The sequence below is a fragment of the Schistocerca cancellata genome, chromosome 1 (assembly GCF_023864275.1).
Source record: "Schistocerca cancellata isolate TAMUIC-IGC-003103 chromosome 1, iqSchCanc2.1, whole genome shotgun sequence".
NCBI classification, from domain to species: domain Eukaryota; kingdom Metazoa; phylum Arthropoda; class Insecta; order Orthoptera; family Acrididae; genus Schistocerca; species Schistocerca cancellata.
In genome coordinates this window covers 883,323,298-883,342,141 of record NC_064626.1, presented here as the reverse complement: position 1 = coordinate 883,342,141, position 18,844 = coordinate 883,323,298, and the positions used below count along the sequence as shown (strand labels likewise).

Below are 18,844 nucleotides of genomic sequence, written 5' to 3'. Positions count from 1 at the left end.
AAGTTCGGCTACTTGGAGACCACTTGCAGCCATTCATGGACTTCATGTTCCCAAACAACGGTCGAATTTTTTATGAATGACAATGCGCCAAGTCACCCGGCCATAATTATTCGCAATCGGTCTGAAGAATAATGTGAAAATGTGTGTATGAATTCCTAAGGGAACAAACTGCTGAGGTCATCGGTCCATAGACTTACACACTACTTAAACGAAGTTGATCCTAGTTTACACGACGACACTAGGTTGCAGGTAACTGAGCTACCGGCCACTGCGCATGCGCACCATGCGTTTGCGCAACTCGTTGGTGAAACTAAACACTTTCGGCGTGTTACAACTTTGGTGATACTGGTTGCATGAGTTTTAAGGTGTAGACAAACTGAAATATGAAGTGGGGAACGGAGAAGAATGTTCGCTTTTTCGATTTCTTTGCTTTGCATAGGTGTTTGTGGGATTTCAGTGATGCTGACTACAAAAATAAGCATCATATTGCTGCCACTGAGACCGTCATTTGCGATCATAACATAGATGGTTTGACAATACCTGAGCTGCAGGGCAAAATTTATCGAGCTTCGAGCACTTATAAAACTGAATTAAGAAAAATACAAGCAAGTGTAATTCTAGCTGTGGCAATGCTCTCGTGTACAAGACTAAAATCTCATCGTTCGAGTTGGCCAACTCTTTGTTAAGGAATATTAAGGAATATGGTTGACTGGAAGGAAGGCTACAAAAATTCAAGAAGCTGTATTCTTATTTCAATATTCATCTATTTGAAACGTCGCTGCAGTGCTCCTCATTCACATACGTTAGAATTTTGAAATATTGCCACTGTAAAAATCTATCTTCAAGAGAGTAGTTTGCGAACCATTCTCTTCTTAATGCGGCCTGCTTCGAGTAATTATTGTTGCTAATGTTAATAATTACTGTTAATGTTAATAATTATTGGTGTTAATGAAAAAGTGTCATCTCCAAATAAAACCGCATCTTATAGCATGCCTAGTGTTATCGATTGTAATGCACGCAACATGATATGTAATTTCAGTTCTGGTGACAGTGCTTCATGCATTACAGTACCTTTATTCCTTATCGCATAATTAACTCCATTTAGAAGAAACGTGAACAGTTATGGTTACATTCTAACGTACTTAAAAGAACTTCTTGGATCTTCCGTTACAAATTATTTCAGCAAGGGTGCTGAGCAACCGAGCTGACGTCTTTTCTTCATGCAGTCACGAATCAAAAAACGTATCTTATTTTTTTTCTTATGCATCTATTCCATGCAACAAACTTTAACTCCATCACAACTCGTGCGACGTGCATCTGCCAAAACTTTCATTTCAGACACGACTTAGGGACCCACAAAACGACGAAACTGTATACTGGTTTCGCCGTGTCTACAATTAAATATGAAATCATTTGCGTGCAACCCATTCCACGCAACGAGTGGCGCCACACAATGTCGTCGTGTAAACTGGGCTTTATGCAGAGAACAACACACACACCCATGCCCTAGGGAGGACTCGAACCTCCGGCGGGAGGGGCCGCGCAATACGCGACATGGCGCCTCAAACCGCGTGGCCATTCCGCACCGCTATATTGTGGACGGTTCGAGTGAATGATTTTACTACCCAGATCTCCCGACATGAATCTCATGGAACATCCATGGGACATAATCGAGAGGTCAGGACGTGCCCAAAATTCTGCACCGGCAACACTTTCTCAATTATTGACGGCTCTAGAGGCAGCATGGCTCCGTATTTTTGCAGGGGACTTTCAACGATTTGTTGAGTGTATGCCACGTCGAGCTGCTGCAGTACGCCGGGCAAAAGAAGATCCGACACGATATCAGGAGGTAACCCATGACTTTGGTCACCTCAGTGTATGGTGACAAAATCCGTAATCTTGCTTTGTGAAATATGGTTATTAGAGGATGATATTGAAAGTTTATACTTCATGGCTCTGTCTGGTAGTGTGCCGCTAAAATGTGTACCTGGAAACGTTTTCGTTACCTTGCAAAATAATATGTTCAAGAAATCTCAACCAAAAGTAAGATTAAACCACTCATAGCTGAAGTTGGCAATCATGTAAAACTTGTCTAAATGACATCGTGGTCGCCTTTTGGTTATAAAAATCTTTTTTTTTTTTTTTTTTTTTTTTTTTTTTTTTTTTTTTTTTTTTTTTTTTTTTTTTTGTGAAACCCAATATTGGGAACTCTGCCGTTTGGTCATTATCAAGTGAAAATAATTGCGGTTTAGCAATGTCAAAAACCTAAAAATTGTCTGATGTGACATAGCACAGAAGCTGTTTTCATTGCATCGTGTTCCTGGTAACGGATTCTTGTGTCTATTGCGCTCTTGGAATTGCTTTGTCAATACGTCGTTCCCACTCTGCTTCATTTTTTACATACATCTGTAATATTATGTGGAGTAAATGATTCCACGTTTCTTTTTGCTTCACTCAAAACAGTAACTGGTTTAGCTGCATGGTAATCCACGGACTCATGTTACTCCTTACGAATTCGTGTGTGAACTGTTCAATTTAAACACATTGTGCCTATATGGTTCGTATTCTACGCTAGTTTTGTTCACATCCGTTTTTCATACTTTCTCGCATTTAATGTACAATCCAAAATTATGTTTCATTTTTAGCATTTACAATGACGAGTGCTCTAGTTAGTAACACTATGAAGAATATTCATCTACATCTGTGTCCGTGCTCTGCAAACCACTGTGGAATGCATGGCACATATCGGCAAAAAACAGCACCGTTCAAAATAAAATTATGTATTCAGTGCTGAAAAGATGTAAGGAAGTTGAATGCCAATGCTGTTAATAGCTGCTAACACGGAGTTCTCCATTAAACATCAAAGAATACGGAAAATGGATGCAGTGCCAAGAAAAATAAAGCAGAACAAAAACAATATAATTAAAATGCATTTAAACCGAGCAGTTCAGGCACAGATTCGTAACCATTAACAAAAATACATAAGTCCACTGAACACAATGCGACGAAACCAGCTGCTGTTTTATAAGAAACAAAAGAAATGTGCAATAATTTATTCTGCCCAGTATTATCGATGCGAGCAGAAATCAAGCAAAATACGAGAAACTTATTTACAACGCAATTAAAAGAGTGCAATACACACAAGGAACCGCAATGGGAAGCACAGTGTGATGATGCATAATTCTGTTTCGAACGAAACCCAAATAAAAATTGAAGATTTCAAATCATCTAATAAGAAACCGACGAGATGCACTGATAAACTTGCAGCGCCCAAGTGGCCTGGCAGCGAGCCATGGTTGTGTTACTAGCAGCCCCTGTACAGATTTCACCCCCGTGTCTGCAACAAACCGCACATGTACTCGCCTCATCTCGCTACTCGTATTTCTTGCAACGTATGCCTACACGACGCCCCTGTGTCATCGGGCGTGGCCTCGCAATGCCGTCTCCAAGTGGCGCCATCATGTAAACCCGAGAAACGGAGCAATAGCGACAACAGCGGCGCGTTAGGGGCCACCTCAATTAAAAAAACTACTGTTTGAAGGAGGGGAGGAAATGATTTTACGCAGAATTATTCTTGACACACGTCTTTTACAAATTCACAGAATTTATTACTGTGCACGGGAACCCGATTTTTATCAACAAGTTGATATTGAATACGTAATAATATCATAGCCCCTTAATGAAGATATTTACTGGTGGGAAACAAATAGAAGGAATAAACAAACCAGCTTATGAATCTTATCATAAGGTGGAGCAGGCTTGTCAGATACACGGGAAAACTAAAGATAATCCTACATTAATATTTTACCTGATTCATACGCGACACAAAAAGGCATGAAGCATTATATTCCTTCAACATAGGAACTGCTTGGGCGGAGTGAGGAGTCCACCTGTTCCAAAACAAAAGCTTCCCATCGACACCTGGCAGTGAAGCTGCACACTAACCCTGGGTTCGGTGTGGGGTGGCGGAGGGATGAAGTGGACTGCGGTTGTCATCGTGGGGTTGTGGACCACTGCGGCTGCGGCGGGGACGGAGCCTCTCCGTCGTTTCTAGGTCCCCGGTTAACATACAACATACAACATACAAGGGGTCTCAACATTTCAGCCCCCGTGTAACGATGGCCAGTGGAGGTCTTAGGCGCCGTACAGAGCTTTTTTTCTTACGGGAATGGTGGCTGGGCGGCCCCAAACGCCTGTTACTTAAAAGCGGTAAAGGCTCTGATTCGTAAAGGAAAGAACTCGTCCGAATGTTCTAGAGAAAGCGACCAGTATCAGAGAAAAAGAAACATTCTGATTCGTCGATAAGAAAGCCCACTCGTGTACCATTGATGACTGCACGACACAATGCTTTGCGAGTTACCTGGGCCCATCAATGTCGACATTAGACTGTTGATAACTGGGAACATGTCGGACGAGTTGCATTTCAAATTGTATCGAGCGGATGGACGTGTACGGGTTTGGAGACAATCTCATGAATCCATGGACCCAGCATGTCACCAGGGGACTGTTCAAACTGGTGGACAGTCTGTAATGGTGTGGTGCGTGTGCAGTTGGAATGATATAAGACCCTTGATACGTGTAGATACGATTCTGACACGTGACACGGACGTAAGCATCCTGTCTGATCACCTGCATCCATTCATGTCCATTGTGCATTCCGACACACTTGGGCAATTCCAGCAGGACAATGCGACGCCACACAGCTCCAGAATTGCTACAGAGTGCCTCCAAGATCGCTCTTCTGAGTCTAAATACTTCCGCTGGCCACCAGACTCCTCAGACATGAACATTATTGGACATATCTGGGATGCCTTGCAACTTACTGTTCAGAAGAGATATCCACCCCCTCGTACTCTTACGGAATTATGGACAGCCCTGCAGGATTCATGGTATCAATTCCCTCTAGCACTACTTCAGACATTATTCGTCCATGTCACGTAATTTTTCGGATCTTCTGTGAGATCATAGGAGCCCTACACAATATTAGGCAGCTGTACTAGTTTCTTTGGCTCTCCAGTGTATTTATGTAACTTAGCGATAATCTGGCTGATATTATTAGTAGCGTCAATAATATCTGAGTGGTCATCTTCTGTATCATTTATGCTAATGGTCACGAAAAACGAATCTGCCAATATGGCTAATGATTAAGGAGTCGCCTAATTTGTCTCGCGCCCCGAGATTGACTAATACTTCGCCACTACTTCTTCGGAGATGAGACGAAGGAGCGCTTCGAACAGAAGCACATCCTCAGGTACAAAATTAGGAAATATAGGGAAAACTTCAGGCTGTCGCGTACGGAACCTGCTCCTGGCGCCCGCCGTTCTCATAGCACGCCAGTGAAGAGGAGCAGGGGGCCGTGTCGGTGGCGCCCGCAGCACTGCTCGAGTTGATGTGGGTCCTGCAGGGTAAGGGCCAGGAGAAGGGGGTGGGGTGAGGGTGGTGGTGCGAAGGGCGCTGCCTGTCTGCCCCCGGGGCACGCTGCGTCGAGCAGACGTGTCGTGCGCACTGACACGCCTCACCGCCCCCCACTCGCTCCGCGAGCGCCTGGCTGCCATCCTCAACGCGCAAGCCCATCCAAACGGCCAACACTAGCCGTAACACCTTCATGGCTTTCCGGCAAACAGACACGGCTGCTAAAGCGATATTTAAGTTCACTTTATGGTACCCTCGATTTTTACATTTCCGAGAGCGTACGTACCTAAAGGAGTGAACCAGTTGGCTCTGAGCACTATGGGACTTAACTTCTGAGGTCATCAGTCCCCTAGAACTTAGAACTACTTAAACCTAACTAACCTAAGGACATCACACACATCCATGCCCGAGGCAGGATTCGAACCTGCGACCGTAGGAGTGAACCAGTGTCCTACACATATTCGCGAAGAGACCGTGAAAGATTCGAGTTCACCCGAAGGCTTAGCGCCTGTCGTTCTTCCCATGGATCGTTTGCAGTTGGAGCAAGAAAGTAGTTAAGAGATAACGTCACAGAAAGTACCCTCCTTCGTATACCATAACGTAGCTTGCGGACAGCAGATGTAGATGTAGTTGTGGAATGTCAGTCACACCATTAAAAGTGCACAGCGGTCGGTGTGGATCGCTGTAGATGGCTTACAACTGGTGCGAGTCGGTTATATGACTCTCCGCCACTGAAGTGGTGTGTACCTGTCAGACGGTTGTATGCTGTCACCGCAGTAGGCCGTGGAGACGTCACAGAATGGACGAAAGGAGCTATTACATTTTAATGTGCCTGTGACCACGCTCTGAATGCCGTTGTCCAATCTGTTTTTGGATAAACGTGGACCATTCAACGCGTCTGCGATGCACCAGTTGAAGCAATGTAAGAGTAACACGGAGAAGAAACAGTGATTCTGAAAAGATCCTAAACGACAGGGAACGGAGACGGGGCCGGCCGCTGTGGCCGAGCAGTTCTAGGCGCTTCAGTCCGGAACCGCGTTGCTGCTACCGTTGTAGGTTCGAATCCTGCCTCGGGCATGGATGTATGTGATGTCTTTAGGTTAATTAGGTTTAAGTAGTTCTAAGTCTAGGGGACTGATGACCTCAGATGTTAAGTCCCATAGTGCTCAGTGCCATTTGAACCATTTCAACGGAGACGGGTGTCACGCTATCTCGAGGACAATCGGTTTGAAACCCTATGCGAAGGAAATGGGATGCAATTGAAATTTTCGATAGAGTATCTCGCAAAAGGCCGTTGCTCACAGCAAAACCTAATGTTGCAAATGATTCAAGGCGTAGAGTGCACCGTCGATCCGATGAAGTGCTTACCCCGCAGCGAACGTCGAGGGTGTAGCTCAGACCGGGGGTGGTTTTGTGACGTTTTGGGGGCGTTTTTCGTAACATGAATTTGGCGCTGTCATTCAGCTCACTGTGAACGTGAACCAGGATGCTTACTTAAAGTCTCTCGGTCACCAGAGATTGCCCAACCTTCGAAATCTTCATGATGAGTATGCTGTGGACACTTCTCTCTTCCAAGATGACAACAGCCGTGTTCAGAAGACTGCAGGCATACGTTCCTGGTTTGAAAAACCTCATGCATGCTTTCGTACCTCGACTAGCCTAAAAAATAACCGTATCTTAATCCTGTAGTAAATATCTGGGGCTATTTGGAATACAGAATGAAACGTAGGAATGAACATCATCGCAGTTTGGTGTCTCTGTGATATCAAATAATCGATGAGTGGCTTCAGCTGAAGGAACCTGTAGATTGTCTCGCTCGTCGAAATGTGTTTATTATCAAAGCTAGAGACAGTTCAAAAATGGCTCTGGGCACTACGTGACTTAACATCTGCGGTGATCAGTCCACTAGAACTTAGAACTACTTAAACCTAACTAACCTAAGGACATCACACACATCCATGCCCGAGGCAGGATTCGAACCTGCGACCGTAGCGGTCGCGCGGTTCCAGACTGAAGCGCCTAGAACCGCTCGGCCACACCGGACGGCTGCTAGAGACAGTGTAACAGGGTTTTAACACGATGTCTGGTCGGAGTGAATTTTTGTCCAGTGTGCTTACGTTAAATAATTGCTTTTCACTGATTTCCCAGGCTGAAGGGTTCAGTGTTGGAAGAAGCTATCATCTGAATCTGATTGTGGGAACGAAGTCTTTCGCGACGGCACTTATATGTAAAACTTTCTCGGTTTTCTTGCCGCGTCGATTTGGGATAAAATCTTAAGCTTTCGACGATTATCTCCGTCGTCGTCGCCAGGAGCAACTGACTGTCTTCACTGCTGCTGTGGTAGCCTTTTATAGCCCGTGGACGGCTTCTGATTGGTCGGCTTGTGATTGGTCGGCGATTACGTACTGCTGTCGCAGACGGTGTCAGTGTGAGTGCCGGTGGTGCCACCGCTTCCATTGGAATGTAAACCTTGGAAGGAACGTCTCTGCTGCTTCTCTGCATCAAGCTCTCGTTTCCATGCACAGCTCAGACGGTATCCGCTATCGCGGTTAAAGTTCTTTTGGCTCATTCTTATTTCAACAGCCTCCTTAATAACAGAATCCCAGTACGTGAGGGCATGGGACAGAATTTTTGTTTCATCGAACAGCAGCAGTGAAGACAGTCAGTTGCTCCTGACGATGACGACGGAGGTAATCGTGAAAGCTTGAGATTTTATCCCGAATTGACGCGGCAAGAAAACCGAGAATGTTTTACATATGAATCGGATTGTAATGAGGCAAGGATTTTACTGTCTCTTGGGCACTAGCTTGATTGACGGCCTCGCCTCTAGGATATGCTCGTTGTGGCCAGCTGTGCAGTAGCCGGTGGTCGAAAGAGTCCTTCCCCGAGCACCATCACCTAAGGGTGCTCACTTTGTGCACGAGAGATAATGCACTGCGCTTCCCTAAATCTCATAAAGTTTGGAATATATTGCCGCAATACTGTAAGGATATTGTCACTTCTCTGCCTCCCACTGCACCGCTCCCAACCTCGACCCACCTTTTTTATTCGTGAATCAGAAGTTGGCGTATCACGTCTCTGCATGAAACATAGTAGAAGCCATCTGCAGGTGTTTCAGAACAAGCTTAGAACCTTTGTTCAGAAGGGCTGTTGATGAACATGTACGAAATCGTTGTTTTCGTAAAAATTATTCTCCCTTTCCAAGCATTTATTACATCATAGGAAACCTGCTGTTCTCATTTTATTTTACTTCTGCCGTCCGACGTACTTCTTCTCCCAGTAGGCAAGTCCCGCTTGCCATCTGCCTCTGAATCGTGTAAATTTTATTATGTGTGTTATTATATTTTAACTGTTTCTACATCGTATCCTAAGAGGTGGAAATTAAGGTTCCTAATAAACACTCCCTGGTTGGCCAGTTGCCTGACTGACGCCGGTTAGACCCTGGTTAACTTTCCTGTCTCGCAGACCAGTGCGCTGTGCATTAAGCTACACGAAGATGTCAATGTGCATATTAAAATGCGTTGAACACTTGAAAGGTCTCTGTTGGATTCCTTTCATGTTAATTTCTTAAATCTGTTGTCATTTACGGCATAAATTCCTCTTCTAAATTTACTGTGGCGTTTCTGACTATCTGGGAGGAGACTGAGTAGTGGAACGTGTTACTTTTACACATAAACAAGCTCGATCTGTCACACTACTACACTTTAAAACACAGTTTATATGTAATTCATGTCACACAGTCTCATACGGAACCTACATCCGCTTTCTTTTATGTATTGTATATGATAAGATACTGTCATCCCCCTTCCCTTCTGTGTGAGAGGATAAATGAGCAAATGTATTTCTTGTTGCATGCTTGAGGGTAGCAGACAAGCCTGTCTGCTAGAGAACAGTAGGACCAACGTCGGAACAGGTAGCTACGCTTTCTAAAAGCAAAGAGGTTTCTATCCTTAGTACGACCCTGTCCGTCCCTTGTCATGTTGGTATAGGAAGCTGCCCCTCTGGCCACTTCCGTTTGTATTTGTGAGCTACCCTCAGGAAGGGACCAGGTCAGTCTGTCCGCGGTGAGCGTCTGAAGTGGTAGGATCTCCGGCTAAGCGCGTGTCTGCTAAGTCCGTAGGACAATGGATTTCTTAAGTTCAGCCTAACTGAAAATTTAATCACCTTTATTTCAGGTTTAGTTCTAAAATATCTAATGTTATCTTAAATTGCAACGCAGTGTAATTCGAGTGTGAAGTTCAGAATATATTCCGGTAGTTGCTTTGTCACTACTTTGTGAGTAAAGTGGAACCACGTGTTGATCAGTAACTCTTAACTAAGTTCATCAATCTTAAATGCGAATGTCCGTGAGATTATAACGTCTCGTCTTGACAATATTTTTCAATATAGCAACTTTTCTTTATGTTCAACCCACGTGGGGTGTACTTTGTGAGACCATTACCACGTGCTTATACAATTGTTTGACCCATCAGGTTAATAGTAAGACGATAGTAACCAGTTCGAGGTTTTTCTTTTTTAAATTGATTTTCGATGTAATTTATTTTAATTATCAAAATTATTGTGGAGTTACACTCTTTGTGTAAACCAAGTCGAGCACGTGAGGCATGTGGTGTAATCATCAAAGTAACCCTCAGCTATTCTTTTTGGGAAGATTTCACAGAGAGTTAGTATGAATTTAGTATATCAGTGTGCGGTAATTACATGACGGACAGGATTGTGCTACGAACGTAACTTCTTTGGGTGAAAATTGAATTGGTTGGTTGTGGTTAATTTCCTCTTGCATATGTTTTAACGTTCTTCGTGTGTTATTTTATGAATGCAGTGTTGTATGCAGTCTCCCAATCTTGGCTCCATATTTGATGTGTTCTGTAAGATTACAATCTCACATTTTCACAATCCTAAATAAGGCACCAGTTTAGTTATGAATCTAGTTTAAGATGCTGAAATTTCAATGATCAATGTTAAAATAAATTTCCAAATACAAACTGATTTATTTCTTTTTATTTAAATTCTCTTTTTTTTATATATATCACCGGTTGTCGTATGACTATTAAAAGATTATAATTAATGTTACTCTGGTTGGGAATTTGGTAAGCTAGACTGGATACACAGGTGAAACAGTTGCGCAGTAATGCAAGGTTAACTTCCCCAGACAGCTCACAGCTTTTAACCCACTTTTATGGTCTTGAATAGCAGCACCGTTTTCATAGCAAATTAAACCAACGACGTTACACACTGTAACGTAATATATCTGCGGCAAGATGCAGTAGTATGATATTTAGTGTGAACATTGTGTAGAAAGGAAATATTGGTTTGTGACCATTGTGTAGGGCACTTGACACTTGAGCTTGTTTTAAGAACGTACCTGCCATATCGCTAGTAGGTGACTAGACGCAAACCAGAAGAACATTCTTTGTCAAGCACTGAAAGAGTGCTAGCGTAGCGAGAACGGCGCGAGTAAAAATGTATCTCTGAAGTGACACATCTACATATGATGTGTGACATGGACGAGTTATTACTCTTACAATGCCAGTTGAAAGGGCTTATATGTATCTCGCAGAATATGAATCAGCGCTCGTATAGAAAAGTGTTTAATCATGAGTACGTCGCACTTTGTTCAATTTGTGCAGTTCGTGCACGGTCTGTCACTACATTATTTTTAAACCTAAATAGTTTGAAAAGGAAGGAAGATTATAGGCCTCGTAGACCATCAAGAGACGAAGCTCAAGTTCGAGTTTGTGAAGGATGGTGAACGGAATCCGCCCATGTCCCTTTGAAAGAAACCATTCTACCATTTAGGAAAATCACGGAAAACCTAAACCTGAGCGGCTGGACGGGGATTTTAAGCGCTGTCCTCTCGAATACAATTGGGCCACCACCTCCTGTAGAATGTTCACATCGTCTCTAGAAACACTAGACTTGGTAAGACAGACACGGCACTCGCGTTTTCAATGAAGACAGTGATGTTGGCTGGGATCTGGATAACGCCTGCGGATAAGGCAACCAGCACGACACGGAAGTACGTCGGGTACGAGGCCTGCGAGGCGATAAATTGTGCAATTTTGGCAGCGAAACTGGCAAATTATGCTTTGAGATGCCATGGTTCTACCTACATATTTGAAACCACTACGAGATACACATGGTTGGAGACGAGAAACGTGTTACAGTAACGAATGTCACATGGATCACGAAATTAACGATATGTGTTTCAAATGATACGCATTGTAAAGAAATTACAGGACCAGTCAATTTCATGAAGTTCCAACCTAGTATAGGTGTGAAGACCAGCAACTGGGATTATTACATTTTGTTTTTTCTTCAGCTTCCGTCACAGTTGTGTTCAAAAATTTTTATTTGTTGTGACTAGATTCGGATTACATGTCCATTCTCATGCAGTAGCCTTCGTTGTAAACGAAATGTACGCTAACATTTACAACGAAGAGGCCATGGTTTGAGAATGGACAATTTAGTCTGAATCTAGTCACTACAAATAAAATTTTTTGAACACGACTATGGTGGAAACTGAAGCAAAAATAAAATTTAGTTATTTTTATATCGGAAAAAATATTATTACTATATTCAAGTGTTCTTCATTTACATTTTCGTACAGAAATATGAAACAGATTCGTTACACACATCTTACGTTTCAGAAGGAAACACTTCTTTTGTGCCGGCCGGGGTGGCCGAGCCGTTCCAGGCGCTACAGTCTGGAACCGCGGGGTCGCTACGGTCGCAAGTTCGAATCCTGCCTCGGGCATGGATGTGTGCGATGTCCTTAGGTTAGTTAGGTTTAAGTAGTTCTAAGTTCTAGGTGACTGATGACCTCAGAAGTTAAGTCCCATAGTGCTCAGAGCCATTTGAACCATTTTTTGTGGACCTCCATCCGGCCAGATGGTCTATTCGTGCTGTATCTGGATATGTAGAGCATGCAGATATGACAGTGGCCCGATGTTGGACTGCACGGAACCGTGAGGGCAGGTATACGCATTGTCAAGGTACCGGTCGACCACGTCCGATCACCACAAGGGAAGATGGCCACACTGTGCACCAAGCACATCATGACCCATTCACATCTGCGCCTGCCGTCTAGAGTGATGCCATGACCGGGGAGCATGGACCTTTTATGTGTTGCATCGCAATCTGTTCAGTTCTGCACTACGTCAGTTGACCATCTTCTTTACGGAGGCGATCTGGGGCGGGGTCCCACTATTCCAGTGTTTTCGAGAGGCGCAACTGTATTACACCTGGCGTCGTTGTGTGGGGACCCGTCGGGTATGACCAGTACGGCTAGTGAGTGAGGGAAGTCTAGTGGCACAGACAGGTCATGTGTTACCTCTCAAGCGACAGTACTAGGGTGCTATTTTTCAGCAAGACAATGCTCGTCCGCATTTGACTCTATGGCCTGTCTGCGTGATGTTGAGGTACTGCCCACGACTGTCCTCGATATAAGATGTGCGAGAAGAGCTCGGATGTCAACTCCGTCCCGGTGTCAGTATGCAGGACATCAATGACCAGTTACAACAGTTGTAGACCAGCTTGCTGGAGGAGGGGGTGCAACGGCTTTACTACACCATTCCCAAACGAATCATGGCATGGATCCAGGCCAACGAGGGTGCAACGTCATACTGATAAGTGTGTTTATAAAGCCAAGTTCTTTGGTAATTTGACTCGAATTTGTAATTATTGAAATAACATCACATAAGCTCTTAGTCCGTGAACTCTCATTTCGTTTCCTCCTCCCATGCTGGGTGCTTCATGTTTTTTTTTTCTTTTTTTTTTTTTCAGGCCGTGTTAATATATCTCGTGCTGCTGCTTGAGTGTGGTTGTGTACTGGTCAACTATTATGTTGAAGTGTATTCCCATTTTGCTTGCCGGTTGAACATAGGACGGCAAACACTTCCCACGGAGTAGTGTGCCTAACTTTTGCTTATTATATCCCCCCTGTCCTAGCGGCGCCTGACGCTGCAGACATTGGACAGACAGCAGAGTGACTCACCTGCAGTTCGCGCAGCGCGTCTCGGAGCTGCTCCTCGGTGCGCAGGTTGCCCGTCTCCTTGTCCGACTGAGGCAGGTAGCCGTAGCGCATCAGGTAGTTTTGCTGCCAACACACAAAAAGGCGCCCGTCACTCACTGTCCAGCACACATATCGCATGTACACATATATACATCTATATTTAATGTAGTTTAGAAATGGGCATGAAAGGTGGACCAACCAGTTTTTGCAACTTCAAAAATGTTTAAATGTGTGTGCAATGTTATGGGACTTAAGTGCTAAGGTCATCAGTTCCTAAGCTTACACACTACTTAACCTAAATTATCCTAAGGACAAACACACCCATGCCCGGGGGAGGACTCGAACCTCCGTCGGGATCAGCCGCACAGTCCATGACTGCAGCGCCCGAGACCGCTCGGCTAATCCCGCGCGGCTTTGCAACTTCATTAACACTCCCAAAACCAACATATTTTCAGTAACGTTTGTTACCAAGGGGAGGGGGAGGAGGTTGACTTTATGTCCACCCTAATAAAATTTACAAAAAAACCCATCAAATTTGTTAGTATTGGATAAAAACAGTCTTGGCTGCAATTTTAGTTTTTTATTTTTCAACTACGCGTTTCGCCTTATTCAGGCATCTTCAGGTTATCTTAATTTGGTATTTCTTAGAAGGATCCTTTAGTCAGTGTAGCCAAAGGGCATCGTCGAATATACCAGGCCAACATCGCCTTCGTTAAACTCAGTAAAAACTTTTCTATTCTGTTACTCGCTCCTGTGAACGGGAACGCGTTATGCAGGTCTTGGAGTCACTCGCGTCCATCTATAAAAGTTTTTACTGAGTTTAACGAAGGCGATGTTGGCCTGATAGTTTCGACGATACCTTTTAGCTACACTGACTAAAGGATCGTTCTAAGAAATATCAAATTAAGATAACCTGAAGATGCCTAAATAAGGCGAAACGCGTAGTTTAAAAATAAAATAAAAACTAAAATTGCAACCAAGATTGTTTTAACCAATACTGTTAAGCACTGGTTAGCTGTATGCCACATATGGATTGGAAGAATTTCAAATTTGTTAACTGTTGTTGACTGATATTAACAACATTCTTTTCAGAATGGTTGTAGCATGTTTGTGGCGTTCAGAGAGTGAAAATATCTTTTAGCACAGTTTTAGAACACCAATGCACTTTCAGCAACATGTAATACCATGACCACCATAAAATTTTTTTAAAAAATGTGAGTTTCGTTAAGTATTGTTGGCGTTTACTCACAACGTACTTTTTAAAGAGATATTGATGTGTAAGTCGGGTCCTGAATCTGAAAGCATCGAATACGACATTTATCGTGAAAAGTTACTTATACTACTGACACTTAAATTTGTGGGTTAAGTTTCACTGAAAAATTTAAAACACTTAAGGAATCTCGTAGAAGATTAAAATATAAAAAATAAATAATTTTTCAAAATTTTGAAATAAAAAGTACCTAACTAGGACCCTCTCTTGGTATTGCGACTGTTAATCAGTGGGATACCGGCATCGACTTTTTTCTTTAAAGAAAAAGGAACTGTGTCATGACAGTAAAGAGTGGAAATACATAAAATGTAAGTGGGAAATCCGAGTTCGAGTCCCGATCCGGCACAAATTTTCTTGTCATCATTCCATTCTACAGCTTCTGGTTGTCCTCATTCGTAGTTGCCAATTCATTTAATGTATTACACAAAACGGGGTGGTCCCTATGATGTTGTTGCCACTATTTGAATCGTGTGCCTCCGGAACTTTATTCAGTTTATAATAGAAGACATAACGGTCGCAGAGCACCATGACCACTTCCAGTGTGTAGAAAGAGTGGACTCGTCTAGGTCACTCTTTTATTTTATTTGCTAAACTGTTGCTACCCGTATTTTTAGGTCATCCTCCGATCCATTAAATGCTAAAAGGGAAACAAAAGGGTGTGCGACAGAACAAAGACTGTAGCAAAATGACATAAAAATGCAACAGTGGCAGTACGCAAAATAAAAATAAAACAGTGCGAAGTAGGTCATACTGAATTACCGCAAACTGCAAATTGTGAATTAGCAAAGATACAGTTTAAACTGCTTAATTTATGGAAACTGAACTACCAAGGAAGTTACACGTACATTTTGATGCGGCTTCTGCTTCCTTATATACTAAAAAACACTTTCGCAATAAGCTAACAGTTTAAAGTAAAAACCTAAGAAAAATAAAGTTTAAAATTACATATACACATGTAATTTTAAACTTTGGTGGTTTTAACTGAATCTTTGTGAACTGGGGACCAGCGCTTTCGGTAAGATTTGCAAACTGCCACTGTTTATATTTTCACGTCACTTTGCTACTATCTTTGGCATCGTATCCCCTTTTCTTTCCATTTTAGCAGTTAATGAATGTGAGATGAGGTAAAATAATCGGTCGAAACAGGTTATCAAGTAAAATAAAAATTGACCCAGAAGGTGTTGGTCTTTCTATTTATTCCATTCTCTATGGTAACTAGCGGCTCCGAGGCCAGCGATACTCGATGTTTACGCCACTCTCGACAGTGTGGAGTAAACTTTCGGGCGGTGCGCAATTCCAGCACAAAAATTCCCATTTTCAATACATCTCCACTCCGTAATTTCTTGGTCATACCTACAAATGGGTTCTATCACTGCATTTGTTTCATACACATTCTGGTAAGTATAAAAGCCATACTTCCAGTTTTTTTATTTACTTACTTTTTAAAAAAATCAAAGTTTATACCTGTATCCCGGTGGTAAATGAAGTTACGAAAACCCATTGGCCACAATTAGTATGGGTGAATAGAGATTACAAACATCTTTAACGAGGCAAAAACTATATCAGGTGAAGAATCGCACTTAATAAAACACGATAGACAGGGAACCATTCTTCGTGTTGATCGCTACTGTACTTCTTCACTTAAAGTTACATTTATCCATTTGTATTTTATGTCTCAGTACCCAAGATCCATAACGTAGAGCCGAACTGTGGGAAAGCAGGTAGTGTGGTGGAATACTGATGATTAAGAAATTTTCATCGAGAGTATTTGGCCGGCAAGAGGAAGAGAATTGGTGGCGTACGATTTCTGTCACCGGTCGGTGTGGCGCTTGCCTTTGGTAAAGTGTGAGGTATCACGGCATCCGCTTTAACTTCTTCGTTTCTTACAAACCACTTTTATCGATAACGACAGAGATATAAGCGTAAACTGTGCCACAGTGCCTTACTAGACTGTGAGACAGCTCATTGAAGGTATCCACACAATACAAAATACACACACAACACTACGCCGAGAACCGTAATGGGTCTCTAGCAGAGTACTTCAGTATATGATACTAACGTGTCCGTAGAATGATTCGTGTTCCAGCGAATGACTTGGCAGCAAAGTATATATACCTAATTATAAAGATAAAGCTGTCCTAAACCTGAAAACAGTATTGAACACCACAGTTGTCATCCTGCGATCTGTAGAATGCCTTACCCAGCCAGTTACATTGTCACATGCTTTTAACGGGGGCTCGAAACCGACGTCCAATCTGGTACTTTTTACATTGCAAGCGTTAACTAACGGAAGAAATCCTTGGACCGACTCAGGTCTGAACTCGCAACCTTTGGATTTGTAGTCGCACGCTTAAAAAATGGTTCAAATGGCTCTGAGCACAATGGGACTTAACTTCTGAGGTCATCAGTCCCCTAGAACTTAGAAGTACTTAAACCTAACTAACCTAAGGACATCACACACATCCATGCCCGAGGCAGGATTCGAACCTGCGACCGTAGAGGTCGCGCGGTTCCAGACTGTATCGCCTAGAACCGCTCGGCCACCAGGGCCGGCTCTCACGCTTACCCACTTTGTCTTATATAACAGAATATTATCTTTCCGGCATACTTTTCTATTTATTTTTAAATTCGTATAATAAAGCAGTAACACTTATGAATTTCATTTTGTAGGATATTGTGGCTGACGCTAAAAATCTCGAATAAAATGTATATCACTCATATGAGAGTATACTGTGTTTAACAAAATGTGAAAACAATATTTCATTTGATAGTAGCATGGACGCGTGAGCTTTTGGAGAAATGAAGCATTAGAATGCTTACACTCGACTTGCCATTCGTGAGTTCCCAAAAAAATGCGTTTCAGCCGATACATGTCAGATATTTGTCGTACTAGCAATTAGACGAGTTTTCGGGGTGACTGCTGTGAAATACTAGTGATGATATGCAGTGATTATAATGCTTCAGGACTGCAATGTTCACGTAGCGTGTGTCGGCAGGGATGACTGACTACTAGATTATGTAGCTTAACGCCCGTTGCATCGCTCATGTAGGCTGTATGGTTTCTACAATTTTGTTTTTGTCTTTCTTTAATCGAATTTTATGTTGTTACATCCATCTTTCTCTTGCTTCAACATTGGAACGAGGCGGACGCAAGAGATATTGTCCACAAACCGACTGTTAAAATGAAGTAACCCAACACAGTTCATATTGATAATACAATAAATCTTGAGTGCATATGCTGTTTCGCTGGCTAGCTTATGTTGTTTTACTTATTTGAGGACCTAGTATCTTAAGAGAGTTTCAGAAACGATATTAGTGAGTGGCGAACTCCTATTTGTCCTAAACAAGAAGTGGTTCAAATGGTTCAAATGGCTCTGAGCACTATGCGACTTAACTTCTGAGGTCATCAGTCGCCTAGAACTTAGAACTAATTAAACCTAACTAACCTAAGGACATCACACACATCCATGCCCGAGGCAGGATTCGAACCTGCGACCGTAGCGGTCACGCGGTTCCAGACTGAAGCGCCTTTAACCGCACGGCCACAACGGCCGGCCAACAAGAAGTGCACTTGATCAAATCGATCACCCGCATGTGACAGACCAGGTGCTGTCAATTGATTGAAAATTTCCTCCTCTGGCCTGATGATCCATCGATACATAGTTGTGATATATCATTTTCACTACATGTGTTTCGTATCCTGACATAAAGGCAGTCGTCTGCTTGTCTGCTGACTTGTCTACTATCCCAACTGAGAGCGACAACTGCGACAAAGAATTTTCAAATCTTCGACAAGTCAGGCCGCCCACCTGAAAAGTTTTAGGGAGGATGTCAATGAGCTTCAGCTGGTTGGCTCGGCCCAGGTTTTTTTGTCTAACTAATAAGCAGGCCACATAAGGGGCAGTGTGTCATAAGGGCACTTTTCCGAATGATAGGGGATTTTAAAAGATACGAACAGCATATTTGCGTCTACAAAGCCAGAAATGTGAAGAAAGCTGCTAATACATATTTTTAGGCAATTATTGTCGCAGCAGTTTCGCATGAGAAAGCAGACATATTTCAAACCACGAGAAGAGTACGTTGATATCCAAAAATGCCGCTGTTGACCATGCTGCTGAACAGTTTAAATATATCATCATCATCGTCGT

At 42.9% G+C, this 18,844-nt stretch overlaps 1 protein-coding gene across 1 annotated transcript in view; it reads right to left on the bottom strand.

Moving 5' to 3' along the window:
• Window positions 1–18,844, bottom strand: part of LOC126190587 (matrix metalloproteinase-2-like) — a 903,752-nt gene that overhangs the window by 320,907 nt on the left and 564,001 nt on the right. Inside the window, exon 2 of the mRNA XM_049931032.1 lies at window positions 13,409–13,510. Coding sequence (XP_049786989.1) covers window positions 13,409–13,510 — 102 coding nt within the window. The remainder of the gene's footprint in view (window positions 1–13,408; window positions 13,511–18,844) is intronic.